General features: G+C 46.4%; 1 protein-coding gene across 1 annotated transcript; it reads right to left on the bottom strand.

The window, feature by feature from the left end:
• Nucleotides 1-7,247: 7,247 nt before the first annotated feature.
• LOC148161760 (cryptic protein-like) lies at nucleotides 7,248-14,626 on the bottom strand. The gene is made up of 6 exons (XM_088020575.1): nucleotides 14,604-14,626; nucleotides 14,238-14,290; nucleotides 13,977-14,150; nucleotides 13,117-13,231; nucleotides 12,775-12,884; nucleotides 7,248-7,369 (listed from the first exon to the last, which is right to left on the bottom strand). Exons 1-6 carry the CDS (start codon nucleotides 14,624-14,626, stop codon nucleotides 7,248-7,250), a joined length of 597 nt encoding a protein of 198 aa, XP_087876701.1.
• Between the last annotated feature and the right edge of the window lie 5,522 nt (nucleotides 14,627-20,148).

The raw sequence follows: 20,148 nt of genomic DNA, 5'->3' as shown, positions 1-20,148 counted from the left end.
GGACCTAAGAGTATTATGCGAAGTGAAATGAGTCAGAGAAAGACAAATCTAGTATGATTTCACTTATATGTGGAATCTAAAAAACAAAACAAAGAAACAAAACAAAACGGAACCAGACTCATAGATGCAGGAAGCATGTTGTTGGTTACCAGCGGGGGAAGAAGGGATCAGGGCAGATGATACAGGTGAAGGGGATTAAGCGGTACAAACTTCCAGTTACAAAATAAGTAGGCCATGGGGATGGTATATACACATAGGGATTATAGTCAATATAATTGCAGTCACTTTGTAAGATGACGGGTGGTAACTAGACTTACCCTAAGAATCATTTGTAATGTATAAAACTATTGGATCACTCTGATGTTGATCCACCTTAAACTATAAGATAATGTATATCAAGACTTCTGAGGGCAGAAGGAAGAGACTACGTGCATGAGACCATGGGACAGATGAAGAGACTCTGTAGAGTATCACCACCTGAGCCCAGCAATGATTGACATCATGACTCTTAATCCTTAGAGCCTCCCTGTGGACGGCATGGAAACTATTTCTGGAGATGATGGATTTCTAGGAGTTTCTGGGGTGAGTAAGTGACAGTTTTCAATCCAGCAGTCTCAGATTTTGTTTTGTGGAAGAAGATACTGACCCTGACAGGGCACACAAAGTCCATTCAGATGTAGCGTATTTCATACATATACGTGATCTGAAAGGAAAACTCAAACCACAATTTGTCTCATTTTATGCTTATACCTAGTAGAACAATGTCCTAGGTTTGCTATCTTCCAAAGGTCTTCATAAGACAGCAAGACCCTATTGTTACTGGTCAAGTCGACAGGAACCTAAGTGGTGCTTTTCCTCTCCCATTGCTGTTTTTTTCTTCCTCCACCTGCAACATATGGCCCCCTCGTTCATCCTCTTCGGAAGGCAGCCAGGTGCCCTTCTTAATGCTCAGTCCCTGAAGAACATCTTTGGCTTCTTTTTTATATTACAGTGCCTTTTGCATATGACACAGAAACCAAGGCAGGGACAGGTGAGGAAGACAGATTTTCCACAGGGGAATGGCATTTCCACTTTTGGCAGCATTATCTGAAGTGAAACTTATCCCACTTGGGGAACTTTGGAGTGAATGTCCCCCAACTCTGCCTGCAAGGCTCCTCCTTTCTCAGATTCCTACCAGAGCTGGGTGTGGGTTGTGGCTGCCCCAGGGCCTGACTGCCCCAGGAAGGAGACCTGCTCCAGAACTCCAAACTTTGAAGACTGTGGGAGCATTCCCTCTGGGACTGCCTATAATCACAAGACTTTAGGAGTGAGGGAAGGAGAAGCGGTGAAGCATGGGGGCGGGGGTGGGGCAAGTACCCATTGGATGCAGAAAGGACTTGAGTGCTGAGCAAGGACTGGGGTACTAACGTCTTGGGCCTGGCAAGCGCCCCCCCACAGGAGGCTGTAGAGCAAGGACTAAAGTCACAGCTGGTGCCAAACTCGGAGGGGGAAAGTACAGTCCCTTCCAGGCAGTGGAGACGTGAGAGACAGTGCATGGGCTTTAAATCAAGGCACCAAAACTTCAGTGCCCTGTTTCTCGGATGCTGACCCTGTGCCGATTCAGTCCTCAAGGCTCTGTTCCCTCACAGAGCACACAAAGACAGTTATGGTGCCTTTCCTCTTCTCATGCTTGATCAAATGCCATCTAAAAGCCTGCTCAGGGTGAGGTTTATTATTAGATGAGGTTATTATTGACTCGGCAACAGAGATTCGGAAGTATGGTTTTTGTTCATTTCCAGCCCTGTGAACGTGTTCTTTGGAGGTGATGACATTTCCCCCCAGGTTTATGGGGGTGTCCCTGGTGTACAATAAACTCCGGAGGCCCAAGCAGTACCAGGCTTCCCTGAGACAATGCATGGGGTCCAAGTGGAGGCTCATTACGAACAATCCTTGCCTTGACCTCTGGGCATTCCCTGGAGAACTGGCCTTTGGGGAAGTTCAGTCAACATGAGTTACACATTTACCGTACCAGCATTTGTAGGAGCTCTCACAGTGATGACCCAGTGCCAGTGCTTAAGTGGTTCTTTAGTCCGTTATAGTTCTACTGTATGAATAGCTCTTCCCTAGTGTCTTCAAATGCGGCCTCTATTATTATTTAGGTATGGCAAGGCCAGTGCAAAGATAGCTTGTTATCCTTACAGATGTCAAGGAGGACGGGCACACCATGCCACGTGGGGAAACAAAGAGTCAGTTAGAGTCAGAGGGGGCAATGGGAAAAATGTACCAGGAATCTGGACCATGACAGCCTCCACACCCCAGAGTCTGCTGAAATTTTTCAAACTCCCCAATCCTAAGGCTTCTCACCTTGTCTTGCCCATTCCTTCCTAAGGAAACCACATTTAAGACTTTTGCCTCTACTTTCCCTTGTAGCCCAGTCTCCTGAATGAGCCTGGTGCTTCCCCATGTGGCTCTGTGTGATGTTCCATGCCTCCTATTTCTAGGGATCTGCACGTATAAACTTCTTCCTTCATAACAGTCTTTTCTGTGCCTCTATGTCTCAACAGACTCGACTAAAACTAAACCCAGGTACATTGTAACACAGCAAAGGAGTCACTCATGTCAACAAGCGGTGAAGTTCTCACACATGTAGTACCAGAGTTCAAAGAGGTTTCAGTTCATTAATTTCATTTGTAGGAGCATTAGAAATTGTTTCACAGTAGATCGCATATCAGACGTAATGACAATACCTTCATCGCAGAAAGAGTGAATTATGATACAGCATTATTTGTCAGATTATGGTTGAATCACAACCATAGGTTGCATTCTGATGCAAAATTGGGTAAAAACTCAACAACAGCTTATTGGTACATGATATTTACAACAGAATATTATATATGTTGCTATTATTATTATGTATAAATTCTGATCTATCTATATGTTATATATAACAAACTGAATCTACCTTACTATTAATAGAGAGATATGTGTGCTTCGAATGTATAACATATTTGTAAATATATACAGTAAATATTATAAGTAACAATATACATTTTTTATAGATCCATTTCTTTCTGGAGAGCTGGTTATGGAACCTTTGCTTGCATGCCAGTATCTACACACCAGCAGAAGTACTGCAGACATTTCCAAGCATGCTCCCATCCAGCTTGCCAGGAGTCACTGCTGGGGACTCAGCCATCGCTGTGATGACAGACTTTCATAACGTCTAGTCGGGATCCAGTTGCTGTACAGGGGATCAGTGCGGGGGCCCAGCCGTTCTAACTGGGGGAGACACCACTCCTTGTTTTCCTTTCCAAAGGCAGAGGGTCCAGGTGAAATGACAAAGCCTGTGCCTATAAAGCTTATAGAACTTAATGATAAGGATTCAAAGATAAATTCAATGGAAAGGTCAGTCACAGGGCCTATTGCCCGTGTGATACAAAGCGACTTGTGCCAGGCTGGCTTTTGCAGACCTCAAGCATTGGACATACATTCAGAGCTCCACTTAATGCTCCCAGCCAAGAAATCAATTGCTTCCAGGCTGGGGTGGAGGGACTGTGATGTGGCCGAAGGTACAAGAGGGCTCCTGGCCCGGCAGGCATTCGCTTTGACTCTGCAGTAAACTCTAATGCAGAAGTGGGTTAAAGGCTCTGAAAGGTCAGGACATTGACACCCCGTGACTGGTATCACCCCTTGTGGCTCTCCCTGTTCCTTCTCTCAGTGTCCTCAGGGCCTCCCTTAGCAAGAGCCCACATGGCCTTGTGGAAACAGATCCTACTTTTCTAGACTGTGCCAGGGTAGTCTGAGTGAGACGGGAAAGTGGCAAGGAGAGAATCACTTCTATAAACAGTCCACAGTGGAGAGAGCTTGTAAGTGCTGTCTCCAAAGGAGGGCCCCGCATCAGCTGTCATGGTGAGCAAAAGCAGGGCTGTGAGAAGGCTCATCCCTGGGATGGGGCAGCGCTGAGATCCTGGCCTAGGAAGGCTGTCTCTGTGTGCTTTCCTCAATGGCAGGGTGGAGATAAGACAGGTGACACATTTATGTGACATTTCCAACCACGAGCCCTGGATCCTTTTTTGTGTCCTGGGAAGTGTCAGCTTTTTAATGATCTCTCTGGACCCCTGGGGAGCTATTTACAGGGAAAATACCTTTTATCCTCAAATTCTCCATGTGCCATGAAGAAGCTGGTGGCTTACTTTTCACAACTACTGGATGATAGTTTATGTTCTTTTCTGAGTTTGGTGGGTAAAGTTTTCTTAGGGAGAGAGGGAGGGAGGGAGGTAGATGATAGATAGATGATGATAGATAGATGATATAGATAAAAATGGTTAATTTGGGTTTCTTATTTATAGTCAGGAATTATTCTATTAAAAGGATCCATTTTCTACTTAAAAGGTAAATGAGTGTTTACATCTTACATATTCCTACTAATAATTAACACATTTTGCTTTTGCTTTGGACCACAATTATAGCCTCTCAAATGTGGCACAATCCTCTCAGTTCAATTTCCTAAGTGCAGCCTTGGAAAGTAAGACAATGTGTCCTTTTGTCTGCCTATGTTTTTCAGCATACTTCCTATTGGTATAAAAGTGTAAAAAGCATTTGGTAAATATTCTACACATAGTATAAACATATTCATCGAGTTCTGAGGAGAAGTTTTCAAAGTTCATCACTTGTTTGTTTCTAGAATAATTGGGCTGATATAGAAGGTACAGCTCAGAATGCACTGGAAACCATTTAAAGACAACCTTGCTGTCAAAAATCACAATTGCCTAGAAATATTTATGTCTCACAATGTTAGTAATTACTTTTTCAGGAACCATAGTCCAAATCAACCCTTTACTGACCTGACCTGACTTTCTCCCCAAGAAGACATGAAATGGTCTACGGGTATCTGAATAGGGGGACTCAATGTCTCTACTCATCAGGGAAATATAAATCAAAACCACAATGACATATGCAACCTGTTAGGATGGCTCTTATACCAAAGACAAGAGCTAATGAGTATTTATGAGGATGTGAACAAAGGGGAACACTTGTACACTGACAGTACAACCATCGTGGAAAACAGATGAAGTTCCTCAAAAAATTAAAAATGTAACTACCTCATGATCTAGCAATTCCACTTCTGGGTATATATGTGAAGGAAATAAAAACAGAGACTTGAAGAGATACCTGCAATCCCTTGATCACCGCGGCATTACTCAAAATGGTGAAGAAAGGAAGACAACCTAAGGATCTGTCAACCGATGACTGGAGATATGTGTACTTCCACATGTGTGCACGCTACGTGTAGCACTGCGGTAGCAGCCTGGGGGAACTCAGCGGGACTTCCGTTCCAGAGCTCACAGCGAGCACTCTGTTCCCCTCGAGGTGTAGTGTTCTCTCATCCAGGGGGAGTCAAAACTCCCCCTGCAGTGCAGCATTTGACAGTTGAGCACTGTGGTAACTGTCTGGGGGCAGGGCACCTTTCTGTCCCCAAAAGTATTCCCGCACGTGCGGCGTTACGTCATCACATGGGCAATATGATGTCATGGGATGGCCTTTCCGTTGAGTTCGGCTGGGAACATTTTAAATGAAATTGCATAAGCCTTATAAAATACCAATATCTTGATCAATCAATATTTCAATGCAGGCCGTATTATCTATTCCCGAGTCCTTTCCTTGCTCCCATTTTATTCTTATTTGTTTACCTGAATAATTGGTAATATTCTTCTTGTTTTCACTCCGATTTCTCATTGTGGGAACTGTCCAAACAGGGCTGTGAAAATTATCAGAGAAATATCATTGGCAGATCCAGCTTAGAAGCGCCTGACTCCCGAGTACGGTGCAACTGATAAGAAGATGGGCCTTCAGTCCCTTTATTTTTTGCAAATTCATATTGATTTCACCTTGGGGTTCAGACTGAGGCTGGATGCTTGCTTCCTAGACTGTCTTGAAAGCATAAGCAGTCCTAGAGTTGTATGAGTTAATTATTAACCCAGCTTCATGTGGTTGTTGGCTATGTTCCTTACTTATGGTTTATGCTCCTCTCACAGCACCATGTATGATTGATCATTAACCCTGCTTTTTCCACTCTCTACACCCGTTTGCACATTAATCATAGAACCCTGATGGAGACCAGATGGTAACACCTGTCTTGAAATTATCTGATGCACGCCAGCGTAGCAGATCCTGGATGGCACTGCATTGTTTGGAAGAATACATACCTTTGGGTTGTTTTAAAGCTCCCCCCACCCAAGGCTTCAAGAAGCCCATTAGCTTCCGCTCATGTATCCCTCTCCTTCCCCAGTCACTACATATATACAGTTCCCAGATCCAACAGAGCAAGGCAGCTTTGGGAACAAAGAGCAAGGCGCATCACGTGCATGGACAAGTTTGAGTCTGGAACAAGACTCGGTGGCTGGCCTACTGCAAGGAAGCTGTGCTTGCCTGGTGGGCTAGTAGATGGCTGGACTCCAAGATTGGAGGGCTAGCCTAGAGCCTGAGGCTGTAACCTCTTTGTGCTAATTCTCCCTCTGCCTTGCCTTGAGAATGGGCTCTGCTGTGTACAATCTTCTCCTTTTAAGGAGATGGTGATAATCCCAGTAAGTGCTAATTGCCCTGAAAAGGGTGTCACAAGGGCACTGGTTAGTAGAGGAAGCTGCAGAAAAGGAGGTGGGCTGACTGGCTGTCAGACTCAGGTCTTGGCTCCCTCCTTCCCACCCTCCCTCCCCTCTCTTGCCTTCCTTATCCATGAAGCTTTTCTGAAGCTGCAGCTCTGCTTGACCCGGAGCACAGCCCATGTGGGCCCGTGTTTACCTCCCGAGGACTCAGAGAGTGATGCGGGAGACAAACAGTGCCCAAATGCGCGACATGACGTGTTGCCACAGCCATGGTGCATCTATGTGTGTGGAGGGGATGAAGGGGTGCTCGAGGAAGAGTTGTCATCTGCGAGGGGCCATGTGCTCAGTTTACTCTGAAATCATCAGAGAATTTAGGGTTGAATAGGCCCCAGCACAAGTGTTTACTCATGGTGTCTAAGTCACAGACCTTCAAATAAGGCTTAGGGAAGCGAGACAGTCTTCCACGGAAATATTTATTAAACAATGAAAATATTCATCGAATGCGTCAGTTGATAGGAGATGAGACAAACCTATTCCCTACAACGCAGAAAATGAGAGGCTGCCCAAGTCCCGGCTTTCCCAGAGAGGACCATGCTAGCTCAGGCTGCGCGGGGATGCCAAGGCTCTGCCGATGTGGAACTGGGGGTTCGGTCCTCTAGGGTCTGGTCAGCAGTCTCCCTCTTCCCTGAGGAGGCTTTGGAAGAACAAGCACGGAAGAAGGAAGAGAACACTCAGCATGCGTTGTGCACTCAGTCCACTGGAGCGTGCGGCGACAAAATCTTCCAGGTCTGAAAAAATAATCCAGGTGAGAAAGGGGTCAGCCCATACTGAGCTTCAGTGTTGACTCTCCGTGGTGGAAGGAAACAGGCTGCCCACAGGAAAGGATTAAGGCCCTGCTGGCAGTCATTTCTTGGATAGAAACTCACAGGATCCTGCTTTAGTCAGCTTTGGTTAGACCAAGTCAGCCTTGCCCGCGGGGGTCCACAAATTGGGACTGTGAGTGCCATATGGTGTCCCTCTCGGGAGGCCCATGGTCACCCACTGAGCTCAGAGAGACAATATTAGAACTTCCACTATACATTTATAGAAAATGTAAAACTAAGCCTTACAATATTTACTGTACTTCTTAGAATCTACTGAATCAATTGTTCTATGGCCATTAACTCACCTCCTACCAAAAAGGAAACTCTGCCTCCAGGGGATGACTTACTGTGACCTAGGATTTGTATCACATCCTTATCAAAAGGCCTTTTTTAGACTTGGTCAAACACAGCACAGATTTTTATCGTGTGTATTAGTCCTGTGCAAATGTGAGAAAGAAGATGTAAGTAAAATTAAGTCTGCACCTGCTCTGCATGACCACTGTCTCACACCACTGAATGCGGAACATACTCAAGTATTTTTACTGGAGGGGAGTGGGAAATTAAAACAGATAAAAGGATGAAGACCACCCTGAATGAGGAGAACGCCATATTTCAACGTGGGGTCCAGAACCAGCATTCCTAAAACTCTCCAATTTGCAGATACCTCTGGGAGCCAGACGCCTTCCTCTCCTGCCATGACACCCAGAGAATCTTACCCATTGCAATGGCACCTAGCGTGGGAGACTGTCCCTGGAGGGCAGGACAAAGGGTCTCTCTCTCTCCCACACAGCATGTTGTTGCTGGCTGGGGCCATGACCCTGGAGGGCCACCTCTCCCATAGGCCGAATAGGCTGGTTCTGGCCCTATGATGGTTGTTTCCTTGTTTGGGTTGGTTGGTGTCAGACATACCGTTTTTAAAACTGAGTTGGAAGCATGAGGTGAGGCTTGAGCTGACCCCAACCTGACATTCACATTCCCTGTTTACCTCTGAAGGCACTTGAGTTTGCTACTTCACCCTGTCAGTACTTAGACTCTAAATTTTGGAACACTAAACTGGTTCTTGAAGCTAATGAAGTACTTAATTTTGGGGGGCTAACCACCCCATGGTATAATGAGTTTTTGGCCTGGCTCAACACTAAGCTTCCTGTCTGCTGGAAGCCTGTTTTTTGTTTGTTGTTTTTTTTTTTTTAACCATAATTAACTTAATGCCCCTCAATTAGTGGATATTGTTCACAAACTATAAAACACATTTCAGGAAACTTGCATATAATGTTAGATTATGAAATAATTTTTGAAACCTCACTATATTGACTTGAACACTGCTAATGGGGATGAGAATAAAATAATAATTATTTTGTGCATCATATATAACAGGTGAAGTCCTTTTCATCTTAACAAATCAATGGGGTAAATATTCAGCTCTAATTTTGCAGTTGAAGAGACTGAAACACAAGCAAGTTATTCAACCTTTCATCAAAATCATAAGGATTATAACAAGTATTTTGGGGGATTTGAACAAGTATTTTGGAGGGATTTTTCCAATGCTTTTTCTATTATCCTACACTGTCTCTTTAAATGCAAAATTAACAAATGTAAATGAAGAAAATAGTAGAGGTAATGAGAGTTGCCTGCCTCAAGCATATCGTTTAGAATACTCAAAATGGTTTCTTTTGAAAGCAATCTAATAATAGGTAAGGGCTTATATGGTGTTTCTTCTTTGGAGCTGTATTTGGAACTAACTGGTCAAAGACAATCCGTTCAATATTTATTGAGAATATTATTCACAAAACACCATTTACAACATGTAACAGGAAAATGACAAAATAGCTCACAGCAACAAACAAGATTATTTGGCATTCAGTTTATCCTTCAACATCTCTGTGAGAGGGTAGAGGGCAGGTTGAGAAACTAATAGCGTTCTTCTGAATCAGAATGGAAAACCATGCCCTTGAAAAGACATTCTATTTGGCATTGAGAAAGCCTGTCATTCTTGGACCCACAGAGCATCAGGTCAAGAAGGACCTTAGGAGGTCCCATGGCCTTCAGGTCCCTGGAGGTGCTGGTGGGTCATGATTTTGTAGTATGATGTTATCTACTGGCGACTCACCCATTCACAGGTATCCTTGATTCACCTCTTTTCCTTATATTATGAACATAATTTTCCATTCTATCTTCCATATGTTCTTCAAAATCCTCATAACACCCCGTTAAAGGATTTACAACACCTATAGATTTAGAATATGGCCCTATTTTCAATATTCAAAATAACACTATCAAAAATATCTTTAGTTTGTATTGATAATTATTCCTATAGGAAGAGTACAGAAATGGCACAGTAGTTGAGATTCACATTCTGAACCTTATGCACCGTTGGTGGGAATGTAAACTGGTGCAGCCACTCTGGAAACAGGTACGGGGGTTTTCAAAAAATTATTAATAGAACTCCGCATGATCCAGCAATTCCCTCTCTGGGCATTTATCCAAAGGAAATAAACATACTAACTCAAAAATATATATGCACCTTTGTGTTCACTGCATATTTTTTACAATAGCCAAAACATGGAAGCAACCTAAGTGAACACTGATGGATGAATGGACAAAGAACATATATGATATAAATAAAATGAATGTGACATAAGTGTGGATAAAAGAAAATATATGATAGATAACACAAACACACACAATGGAATATTTGTCAGCCACATAAAAGAAGGAAATCTTGCCATTTGTGACAACACGGATGGACCTTGAGGGCGTTCTGCTAAATTAAATAGATGGAACAGAGAAAGACAAATACCATAAGCTTCACATCTGGAATCTTAAGTAAAAACAACACAACTCACAGATACAAGAAGTTTGGTGACTGCCGAAGGTGAGGGTTGGTAGGTGGGCAAAGTGGGTGAAGATCCAAGATCAAAAGGTACAAATTTCCAGTTTCAAAATAAATAACTCATGGGGATGTAATGTACAGCATGTTGACTAAAGTTAATAAATCTATATTTGAAAGTTAGTAAGATTGTAGATCTTAAAAGTTCTCATCACGAGAAAGAAAACCATAACTATGGAAGGTGATGGATATTAACTAGACTTAGTGTGGTGATCATTTCACAACGTACAGAAATGCCGAGTCATTATGTTATACACCTGAAACTAATATGCTGTTATATGTAGATTATATCGCAATTAAAAAAAGTGTTTGATGTACTTCAGGGATGTCCTCATGTAGAGCATAAATGGTAGCCATTTTATTCAGAGTAATATTCTTACTATTCATAGAATAATATTAATTATATCAATATGCTATGGTATGTTCCTTGGCAGTATTTTTAAATAATTAAATGTTATAAAATGTATTATTTCTCAATTTGACAATTAGCCTTTTGTGATTATCTCTTAAAGAAACATCAGATCCTGTTTATTAGCGGTAGGCGTTAACTCCTCTAAGCCTCGGTTTCCTCAAATATAAAAAGTACGATAATACCTATTTCATGGGCTTAAGAGAATCAAACGGGATAAGGTGGAGACAGGGCCTGAACTATACTGAGAGCCATCATCATTCTCATCACCATCCCTCCTGTCATCATAACCTCCGTCAGCAAGCCAGCAGGGTCATCCGCCCTGAGGAAGGAAGGTCCAACAGTACAAAAGTGCTCCTGTCCTCTCGGCACCTGACAAATTACTGTGAAACATGACTATTTTGTTTAGCTGTGATGAGCAGAAGTCACATGGAGGAGCCACTGTCCCAGTCCTTGGCAGACAGCAGTCCCAGCCTTGGAGGTCTCCAAGGATAGAAAACAGTAAGCAGAGGGTCTGGAATCTGGTCCCTGCCCTGTTGCTTCTGAACCCAAGCTGGCCTTGCACAGGAGACTGCAAATGCCCACAGCTAGCCCCGGCCCCACATTCCTGCTGGGAGCGCCAAGGGCATGTAGGAAATGACTTCACCTGTAGGACCACACAGGTGCCACTTGCCATCCCGATGCCTGTTCCCTAACTTGTGTCCTTCTTTTTCTGAGCCACAAAAGGAGCAGCCAGTGAATCAGGGGCATAAGCCCGGCAAACAGAAGGAGCAGGGTGCTTTGGGAAACCCGGTGGGCAGGAGACAGGGAGGACAACCCGCAACATCGTGCAATGCTGTACTATCATCTCTCTCTCCCTACTGGCACTGGCCACACCACGCACAGCTGCATGAGAAGGGAGGGGCAGGAAGGGGGGGTTGATGGGCTGTACCTTCATTTAGCATCTCTTGACAGCTCATCCTCCCCAAGGTTGCAGCACAGGGAGGGAGGGGCAGGAAGGTGGGCTGGAAGCTGAGCAGTCATTAAGTGCGCTCCTCCACTACTGGGCCCACCAGGAAGGCAGGGGCAGGAGGCTGGATTGGAGGGTCCACCCCCAGTAGTGGTGCCCCTCCCCTGCAGTCCTGACAGTGGACAAAGGGGTGGGGGGTGCTGTTGAAGGGCTGTGATATCAGGAAGTACATCCCCTTCAACTGTGGGATTTGGCCAGGGTCGAAGAAGGTGGACGGAGGAACAGAAAAGGGGGTCTGGGAGCTTTGACTGCTCACTGCACAGCCAAGGCCCCCAGGGCTGATGAAGAGGCTGAAGGGATGTGCCTTCATTCACTGTGCTTCTCACTGGAGTCCAGGCAGAGCATGCTGAAGAGGGGAAAGGGTGCAGGATGTGGGATGGAAAGACTGTGCGTCCTTTTCCTAAGTCTGTTTTCTGACCCAGGAAATTCATGTTCCTGAGTTTAACAAGGGAAACATGTGCCTTGAGTTTGCTCCCTGCTCAGAATTCTCACAAATGAGTGTTCACCCCATGTGTTCTCCACACCCTCCTGGCTTTTCCTATGCCTGGCAGGTCTGAGGGTGGTTACAAGGTGCCTTCCTTCTCTGGGAGCACTGCCTGGTTGGCTCTAAAGGGCGGCGCCTGGCCATCCACGCCTGTCCCTGTCCTGCTCCAGTGCCCTCCTCATTTCAAAGTTAAGGAGACGGTGTTGGCGTGGTGTCACTGGAGATTGAGTGGGCAACCTCTCTGCCAGGCTGGCTCTGCTTACCAGCTGCTGTGCTCCCCAAAGTCTGCTCACTCAAAGGCCACTGTTTGGAAAACACATTTAAACCCAGCAATCGGGGCAGAGTAAACTTAGGAATCACTCTAAATAATAATGATAACATGCTATGTGATTCACAACCAGTGTGACTTTCCTAAGTGATCAATCAACCCAGCTTCTCATTTCTGTGTCGCCTGGCATAGCTACATCTCTGCGGATTGGAAGGTACCAAGGAGCAATGCCCGGCGTGCGGGGACTGTGTGCTCAGGACGCGATCCTCTTACCGCAGCTGCCGGGCGTCTGCTGGGGGAGACAGTGCAGAGCTGCGAACACACACCTGCAAAGGCGGCAGCGGTGGAGGGTCCAGGCTCCGTGCATCAGGGCGCCGCATTCCCTGAGCGGACAGAGAGGCACCATCGGCGGGATCGCCCCGCCCGGCCCCCCGCCCTTCGTGTCCGCTCCCCTCCACGCCCCGCCCCGCCCCGCGCGTGCTCAGCGCCTGCGCCCATCCACTCTCCTCCCCCAACCTCTACCCCGGCGCCCCCCGCCGCGCCCGCTCCCCTCCACAAGGTCAAGCGCCCCTTCTCCCCCCGGCCAACTCTCAGCCCGCTCCCGCAGGCGCGCACCTCTGCCTCTGGTCGTGCTCGCAATAACGGCCGGTGAAGTGGGCGGGGCATACGCAGAAGCTGCCCAGGACGCAGGTGCCGCCATTCCTGCAGCAGCGCAGCGGCGGGGGCGCGCCTGTTGGGGGGACCTCTGGGTGTTGGCGCCGGCTGCCTCCTGGCCCTTCGCGGGAGACTCCCCCCGAGAGGGCCACATGAGCCTCCCCGGAGAGGCCCTAAAGTTTACCTCCCTGCCCATGTGTGTTTGCTCAGGTAAACCCTACTTGTTAATTTAAGGATTCAAAACAAACTGCCAGGGGTCCTGGAGGGTCAGGATCTGGCTCAAGGACCCTGCAAGTCAGATTTTCTCTCTTCCTTCCATTCATATGTTAAAGTCAGGCTGTGACTTTCCTGGACAGTGATTAAAACCAGGCCTTCAGGGCAGGGACCACCCACAGGTTTTGAGGACTACAGAAAACCCTCCCAACCCCTTGTCCCTGCCAGAGGAACATGACACCACCACCCCCCCCCCCAAGCCAGAGACGTGGGGTCTGGAGCCTGAGAGTCTGCAATAAGCCAATCAAGGGTCCGCTTTTCACTTCGGGTGCAATAGTTGCTTGAATATCTTTAAATCACACTCCTCTAGACCTGAGCAAATGCAACCTCATACCAATGAAAGGGCACAACTTGTTTTCACAGCAGAGGAGCACCTCACTCGGACATACTTTTCACTTTATAGTATATCATCATGTGAAGATGATAAAATGAGCTCTGTTGGGGCTTTCATTTTATCCTTAATGTATTCCAAGTTGTTCTCCGATCCTAAACTGGGAGGCCAGTGACGGAGATGACCACAAAGCTTTTCGGGGGACAAGGCGACTTACCACCTTGGAAAGCCCTGAGGTAGGGACTTGAATCCTGGGGCCGCCAGCCATCCGTGCTTCCATTCCCCTCTCCAAAATTATTCAGCATCCAGTTGAGTGTTTTCTGCTGGAGCTTCTGTGCTGTAGCATTGTTGATTTCTTCTCTGTTACCCTTATGTTTCTCTCCTTGATAACCTTTTGAAAACATTGAAAGTATGAGACTGATGATGACTAAACAATAAATATACAATAAAAAGGGAGTATAAATAAAATGCTTCTTACTGTTGTCTCCCAAGTGGATGATGTGTAATGCCAAACTGACAAAAAACAGAAGCCTAGAATGTTTAAAGAAAAATTTTGAAGTTTAAAATATTAAAAGTAAAAGTAGAAATGTACATATGCTTAAAATGTAAAGCAATCATATATAAACATAAGTATATACAATATGTAATGTATAATAAATATTATGCCATCATTTTGTAACTTGTAGATGTAACTTAATTAATGTTGTCGTGACTTAGATTTTGAGACCAAGGAAGTGTGCATGTCCCTTAATGAGAAGGAACATTTGTGCATGCACTGCAGTTTATTCTGGAGGCTTTTGAATGCCCCTCTTGGCCCTCAGATCTGGATGATGTGTGTCCTTACCTAACAGGGTGTCTCTGGGTCATTTCCCGCTGACGCGTCTGGTGTAAGCGTCTCTTTCTCTCTTCAGTACATTGAAGATCAATTTCCAAGGAAGTGGAGATCTGTTTCCAAGGAAGTCGAGTCTTACCACGTTTTGTATTTGAAGGGATCTTTACTCCAGGTCCTGGAATAACTGCATTAGGACATAAGACGGATAGGGAAAGAAGATATAGATCTTTCCTACCATTCTCTAGGCCGTGAGAAACAGCAGTGAGATCTCTGCGTTCTGCTGTGGAAGCCCATTAGGCAGTGAGCTGCTGTGACAGGCAGGGCCCATGCTGAGCCTCCAGGACTGTCCCCTCAATGAGACCTGGTGGGGGTGGGGTGGGGGCTGGAGACTTGGGGCTGATTCTGTCCTCAGTGGTGTTAACAGGGCTGACAGCAACAGGAGTAGTCAATCTCTGCTGTCCACATTGGTGGCTAAGGCAACAAGCCTTTCCCTCACTGAAAAAACAAAACAAAACAAAACAAAAAACCACAAAAAAATTAAAATCTCAACAAGAAAAGTTTTCACAGGAAAATGGACATTTTATACTGCATACCCTTGTATAGTGGCGAGGGCCCAGCTAGAGAAGGGAGCCCTTGGGTGGGTGGGACATGGGTCCTAAAAGTCTTGACTGCGGAGCATGAATATAAAGGGAGACATTTCCTCATGAATGACTGCTGAGGAAGGAAGGGGCGTGGGTGTGAGGTAGGAGAGAGAGAAGGGAGGGAAAGAGAGAGACAGAAAGAAAGAAAGAAAGAAAGAAAGAAAGAAAGAAAGAAAGAAAGAAAGAAAGGAAAGAAAGAAAGAAAATGAAAGAAAAAAGGAAGGAAGAAGGAAAGAATGAAGATAAGAAAGAGGAATGAAGGAAGGAAGGAAGAGGAAGGAAAGGAAAGGAAAAGAATAAAAGGAAAGAAATCGAAGATGTATGCGTACTATGATGCAGACAGTAAGTATGGAGTCATGCAGGTGATAGCCAGTTAGGTCTAGCAGGTAAAGACAGGAGAGGATATGGGATGCTAAACCAGGAGAGACAAGTAGTGTGTGCTGAGAGTGTCTACACTGTCGGCCAGCAGCGTTGGGCTACCCCGGTTTACCAGGCCCGTTGGGCTTAGTCAGGTCCCCTGAACCTGCAGCGTTCTCGGGGTGGACAGAGCTCACTCCTCAAAACTCTTTCTGAGGTGGCAGCTTCAAACTGGCTCAGTCACTCCCCACTTAGAGTGGCTGCCTGATGGGGTCCCGGGCTACCATAATCAAGGCTCTTGGGTCTCTCTTACTGGACGGAATCTCAACCCATCCTGCACTGCCTTGCCTGACAGGCAGTCCAGATTCCTCTAGGTGTGTCTTCACGGGGAAGAACTGGCACATTTGTGCAGACTAGCACTTGGAATTAGGCTGTGTCCTGGTCCCCCAGTAGCTCACTACTAGAACTCAGCCTGTCCCTACGGATGCCCTGGTTCAGATTCCAGGCTCCCCTAACCTGTGTCTCCCACGCATGTGCAGTATGTACTCTGTCAGCTGGCCTTTGGCTCTTGGGGCCTGTTAGGCTCAGGCTGGTCCCCCAAAGCTGCATAGCCTCCAGAGGGGACAGTGCCCGATGCCCCCCGAATCTTCCTGAGGTGGCAGCTTTAAACTGGGGACTACCAGTCCCCGTTTGGACTGACTGCCTGATAGTGGCCTGGGCTGACCAGTAAGCAAGTCTCTCAGTGAAGGAGACCCTAGCCAGGGGGCTGGGCTGATGCAGGCAAGGTGCTACCATTTCCTCCATCTCGGCCTTCAGGGGGACCATGCCCACTTGTGCCGAGTAGAGCTTCCGATTAGGCACAAACTTGGTCCTGCAAGAGCTGAATCCTGTGATCAGGACTCCAAGACCCTTGCCAGTTCTAGATCCCTCCTGACACTGGTCTGCACAGCCGCACATGCCCAGCACGTAGTCCTTCTGCAGACCTTGGGCACTGGGGCCCTCCGGGCCTGGGGAGTTAGTGCCTGTCCCCAAATGCCTGCACAGTGTAGAGGATGGGAGAGCCCCCCCCATCATTCTGAGGCAGTAGGTGCCAATTGGTGGCACTCATGCATCATTTGAAGCTGTTACCCCTGAGTCTGCATTGTGTGAATGGAGGTCTCAGTTCCTGGATCCTCCAGGAGAAGATTCATGCAGGGATCTGATCCGTGCTTGAATTAAGACAGTCAGCAGGGATGTAGCAAGCACCAAACACCTAATTAAAGTGGAAGTCCACTCTCAAGGTGGGAGGATGGGAAAGTTCCGTGAGGTGGGACTATGTAGGAAAGAACATTAGGGGTCAAATCCAATGGCCAAGAAAGAATTCTTGAGACCTCTCTGGTGCAAAAAGGTGGTTTTTTGAAAGCTCGGGGACAGGACCCATAGGCAGGAAGAGCTGCACTGGGGTCATGAGGAACGGCCCATTATATACTTTCAAGTTGAGAGGGGGTTAGGGATAGGGTAAGTCTCTAAGGAACTTTGGAAGCAAGGTTTCCAGGACCTTGAGGGGGCTACCTATTGTTGGGAAAAGGCCATTTATTACCACCTAATAAAACCTGAGTCATGAGAACCTTCAGATGTATATCGGTGGGCTATCTGCTTGGGGGGTGATTACCAACACATATCTTGGGGGGTTTAGAGATAAAGGAAGTTTCCAAAGAAAGTTTGATATGCTAAAGTTGGACCTACAGGATCTGGGGGTTGGGGGTGCTTCCGGGCTAGGATTGCCTTTCCCCCTTAGCAAAGTATCAATAGAGGCAGCTGAGTCCCTAGAAGAAATGTCCCTCTACCTGTTTCAAGGGCTTATCAGTGGGCTGTAGGTATAAGGAAATTTAATAATTTTTCTTCTGCCTTTGTTTCCCACATCAGTGCTGGCCCCCGAGGTTGTGTTGGGATTAGATATCGTAGGGTCTCTCAGGGCTGGAGTAGCTGTGGAGGGACAGGGGTGTGCTCTCTAATAGAGGCTGCTTGGATCATGTGGGAGACTCCTTCCACAGGTTGGGAGGTGGAGTTGTTGACTCTACAAGATTTCTACCCCAGTAGAGCTCCTGGTTTCCTCCATCCCAGACTTCGTGGCAGGATCCATCCTTCATGCAGCATTTCTAGGTGCCTATTTGGTGACAGCCCTGCTGTGGCTGCATGGTGGACAAACCCCAGATCCTTGCACCGTGGAGCCTCCTCTGGAGGACCCTAGCACAGTGCGGTGGGGGCACAGCTGGTGAGTTTCTTCCTACCATGGGGCCCAAGCAACCCAGTGGAGAGGGACTTGCGGTGAACAAGAATGGATGAAGAGGAGGCGGAGCAAGATGGCGGAGGAGTAGGAGACCTAGATTTCGTCTGGTCTCAGGAATCCAGCTGAATAGGGATCAAACCATTCTGAACACCTACGAACTCAACAGGAGATCGAACAGGAGAGTAGCAACAACTCTCTGAACAGAGAAGCGACCACTTACTGGAAGGTAGGCCGTGCAGAGAAGTGAATCCCAGGCGATATTCGGGAGGATAGACGGAGGGGGAGGGGCCTCCGCCGGCCGCCTCTGGCAAGTGATAGAGCCGCGGAGCACAAAATCGGACCTTTTAGAAGTTGGCTCGGCGGAGGGACGTCGCTGCAGTGGCTAAGCGGGGGGTGGAATCCTCCCGGGACAGTGTGGTCTCAGGACCCTTGGGGTCACAGAGAGACCGGGGGTGCCCGAGTGCGCCAGAGCTCCCAGGTATCAGAGCAGGGAAGCCGGCTGCAGATACGGAGCAGAGGCGCGGGCTCTCAGCTCGGGGTTGCCATAAACTGTGATCTGCGGCCCAGTCGGGGCACGGCTCCCCCAGCAGGGACCCAACAAGCAGCAGATCCGGGGAGACTCCCCTTCCTTCCCGGGGAGGAGCGGTGCGGGAACGCACTGCAGGGATCTGCTGGGTTTGGAGACTCCGCGCGGGGTCGGGTGCCAGAGATAGCAACGCTCGATCACAGGCCGGGTGAGCACGGAGTGCGGCCGGAGACCGGGGACACGGAAGTGACTGCTTTTCTCTGGGGGCACACTGAGGAGCGGGGCCCCGAGTTCTCAGCTCCTCCGAGTGGAGATTGGGAGGCCACCATTTCTGCCCTGGTCCTCCAAAGCTGTACCGAGAGCTTGCAGGGAACAAAAGCTCCTGAGAGCAAACCGGAGCAGCTTCCTTAGCCCGGACCGACAAGGGCGGGGCAATTCTGCCTCCGGCAAAGACATTTGGAAACCACAGCAACAGGCCCCTCCCCCAGAAGATCAGCCCAAACAGCCAGCAAGCCAAGACCAAGTTGATCGATCAAGGAGAATAGGAGAACTCCAGCGCTAGGAGAATATTGCCCATAGATTCACGGCTGTTTTTTTTTTTTTTTTTTTACCAAGATTCATTATTTCATCAAAGTTAATTTTTGTTGACTGTTTTTTTTATTTTTATTTTTCCCTTTTTCAACCAACATCTTATAAATCCCTTTTTAAAAAAAAAAACATTTTTTATTTTTCATTTTTAGAGTCATATTTTATCCCTTCATAGTAGTTACCCTTATTTTTGGCATATATATATAAGTTGTTCTCTCTTTAAAATTTTGAGGTACAGTTTCTTCTAACAGATCAAAATATACCCTAAATCACTAGTGTATGGCTTTGTTCTAGTCTCCTGCCTGATCACATTCTCTCCCTTTTTCCTTTTTTTTTTTCTTAAATCTTCTTTCTTTTTTCAAACAACTTATCTTACCAAGTCCTTTTATAAGATCTTTTATAATTATCATCTTTACAGTCATCTTCCATCCCTTCATTGTATCAACCCTTATTTTGTACATATATGTCTTTCTTCCTTTAAAATTTTAGGAGGCACTTTTTTCTAACAGACCAAAATACGCCCAAAATCTAGTGTGTGGCACTGATCTATGCACTAGCCTGATCATATTTGATCATATTCTGCCTTTTTTGTATTGCTTTGTGTTTGTTTTTATCTTTTTTTTTCTTTTTTTTTCTTTTTTTTTTCTTTTTCTCTTTCTGTTTTCTTTCTTTCCCTTTCTTTTCCCCTGGTTTCAGGTCTTTTCTGATTTGTATAGAGTATATTTGCTGGGGACGTTGTAAACCTGTTAACATTTTGTTCTCTCATTCATCTATTCTCCTCTGGACAAAATGACAAGACGAAAGAAATCACCTCAGCAAAAAGAACAAGAGGTAGTACCGTCAGCCAGGGACCTACACAATACGGACATTAGTACGATGTCGGACCTAGAGTTCAGAATCATGACTTTAAAGATACTAGCTGGGCTTGAAAAAAGCGTGGAAGTTATTAGAGAAACCCTTTCTGGAGAAATAAAAGAACTAAAATCTAACCAAATCGAAATCAAAAAGGCTATTGATGAGGTGCAATCAAAAATGGGGGCACTAAATGCTAGGATAAATGAGGCAGAAGAGAGAATCAGTGATAGAGAAGACCAAATGATGGAAAATAAAGAGGCTGAGAAAAAGAGAGAGAAACAACTACAGGATCATGAGGGCAGAATTCGAGAGATAAGTGAT

The sequence above is a fragment of the Eumetopias jubatus genome, unplaced genomic scaffold (assembly GCF_037043125.1).
Source record: "Eumetopias jubatus isolate StellerSeaLion01/CBP00866 unplaced genomic scaffold, mEumJub1_p1.0 scaffold_74, whole genome shotgun sequence".
Lineage (NCBI taxonomy): Eukaryota > Metazoa > Chordata > Mammalia > Carnivora > Otariidae > Eumetopias > Eumetopias jubatus.
This window is presented reverse-complemented; position numbering and strand designations above follow the sequence as displayed.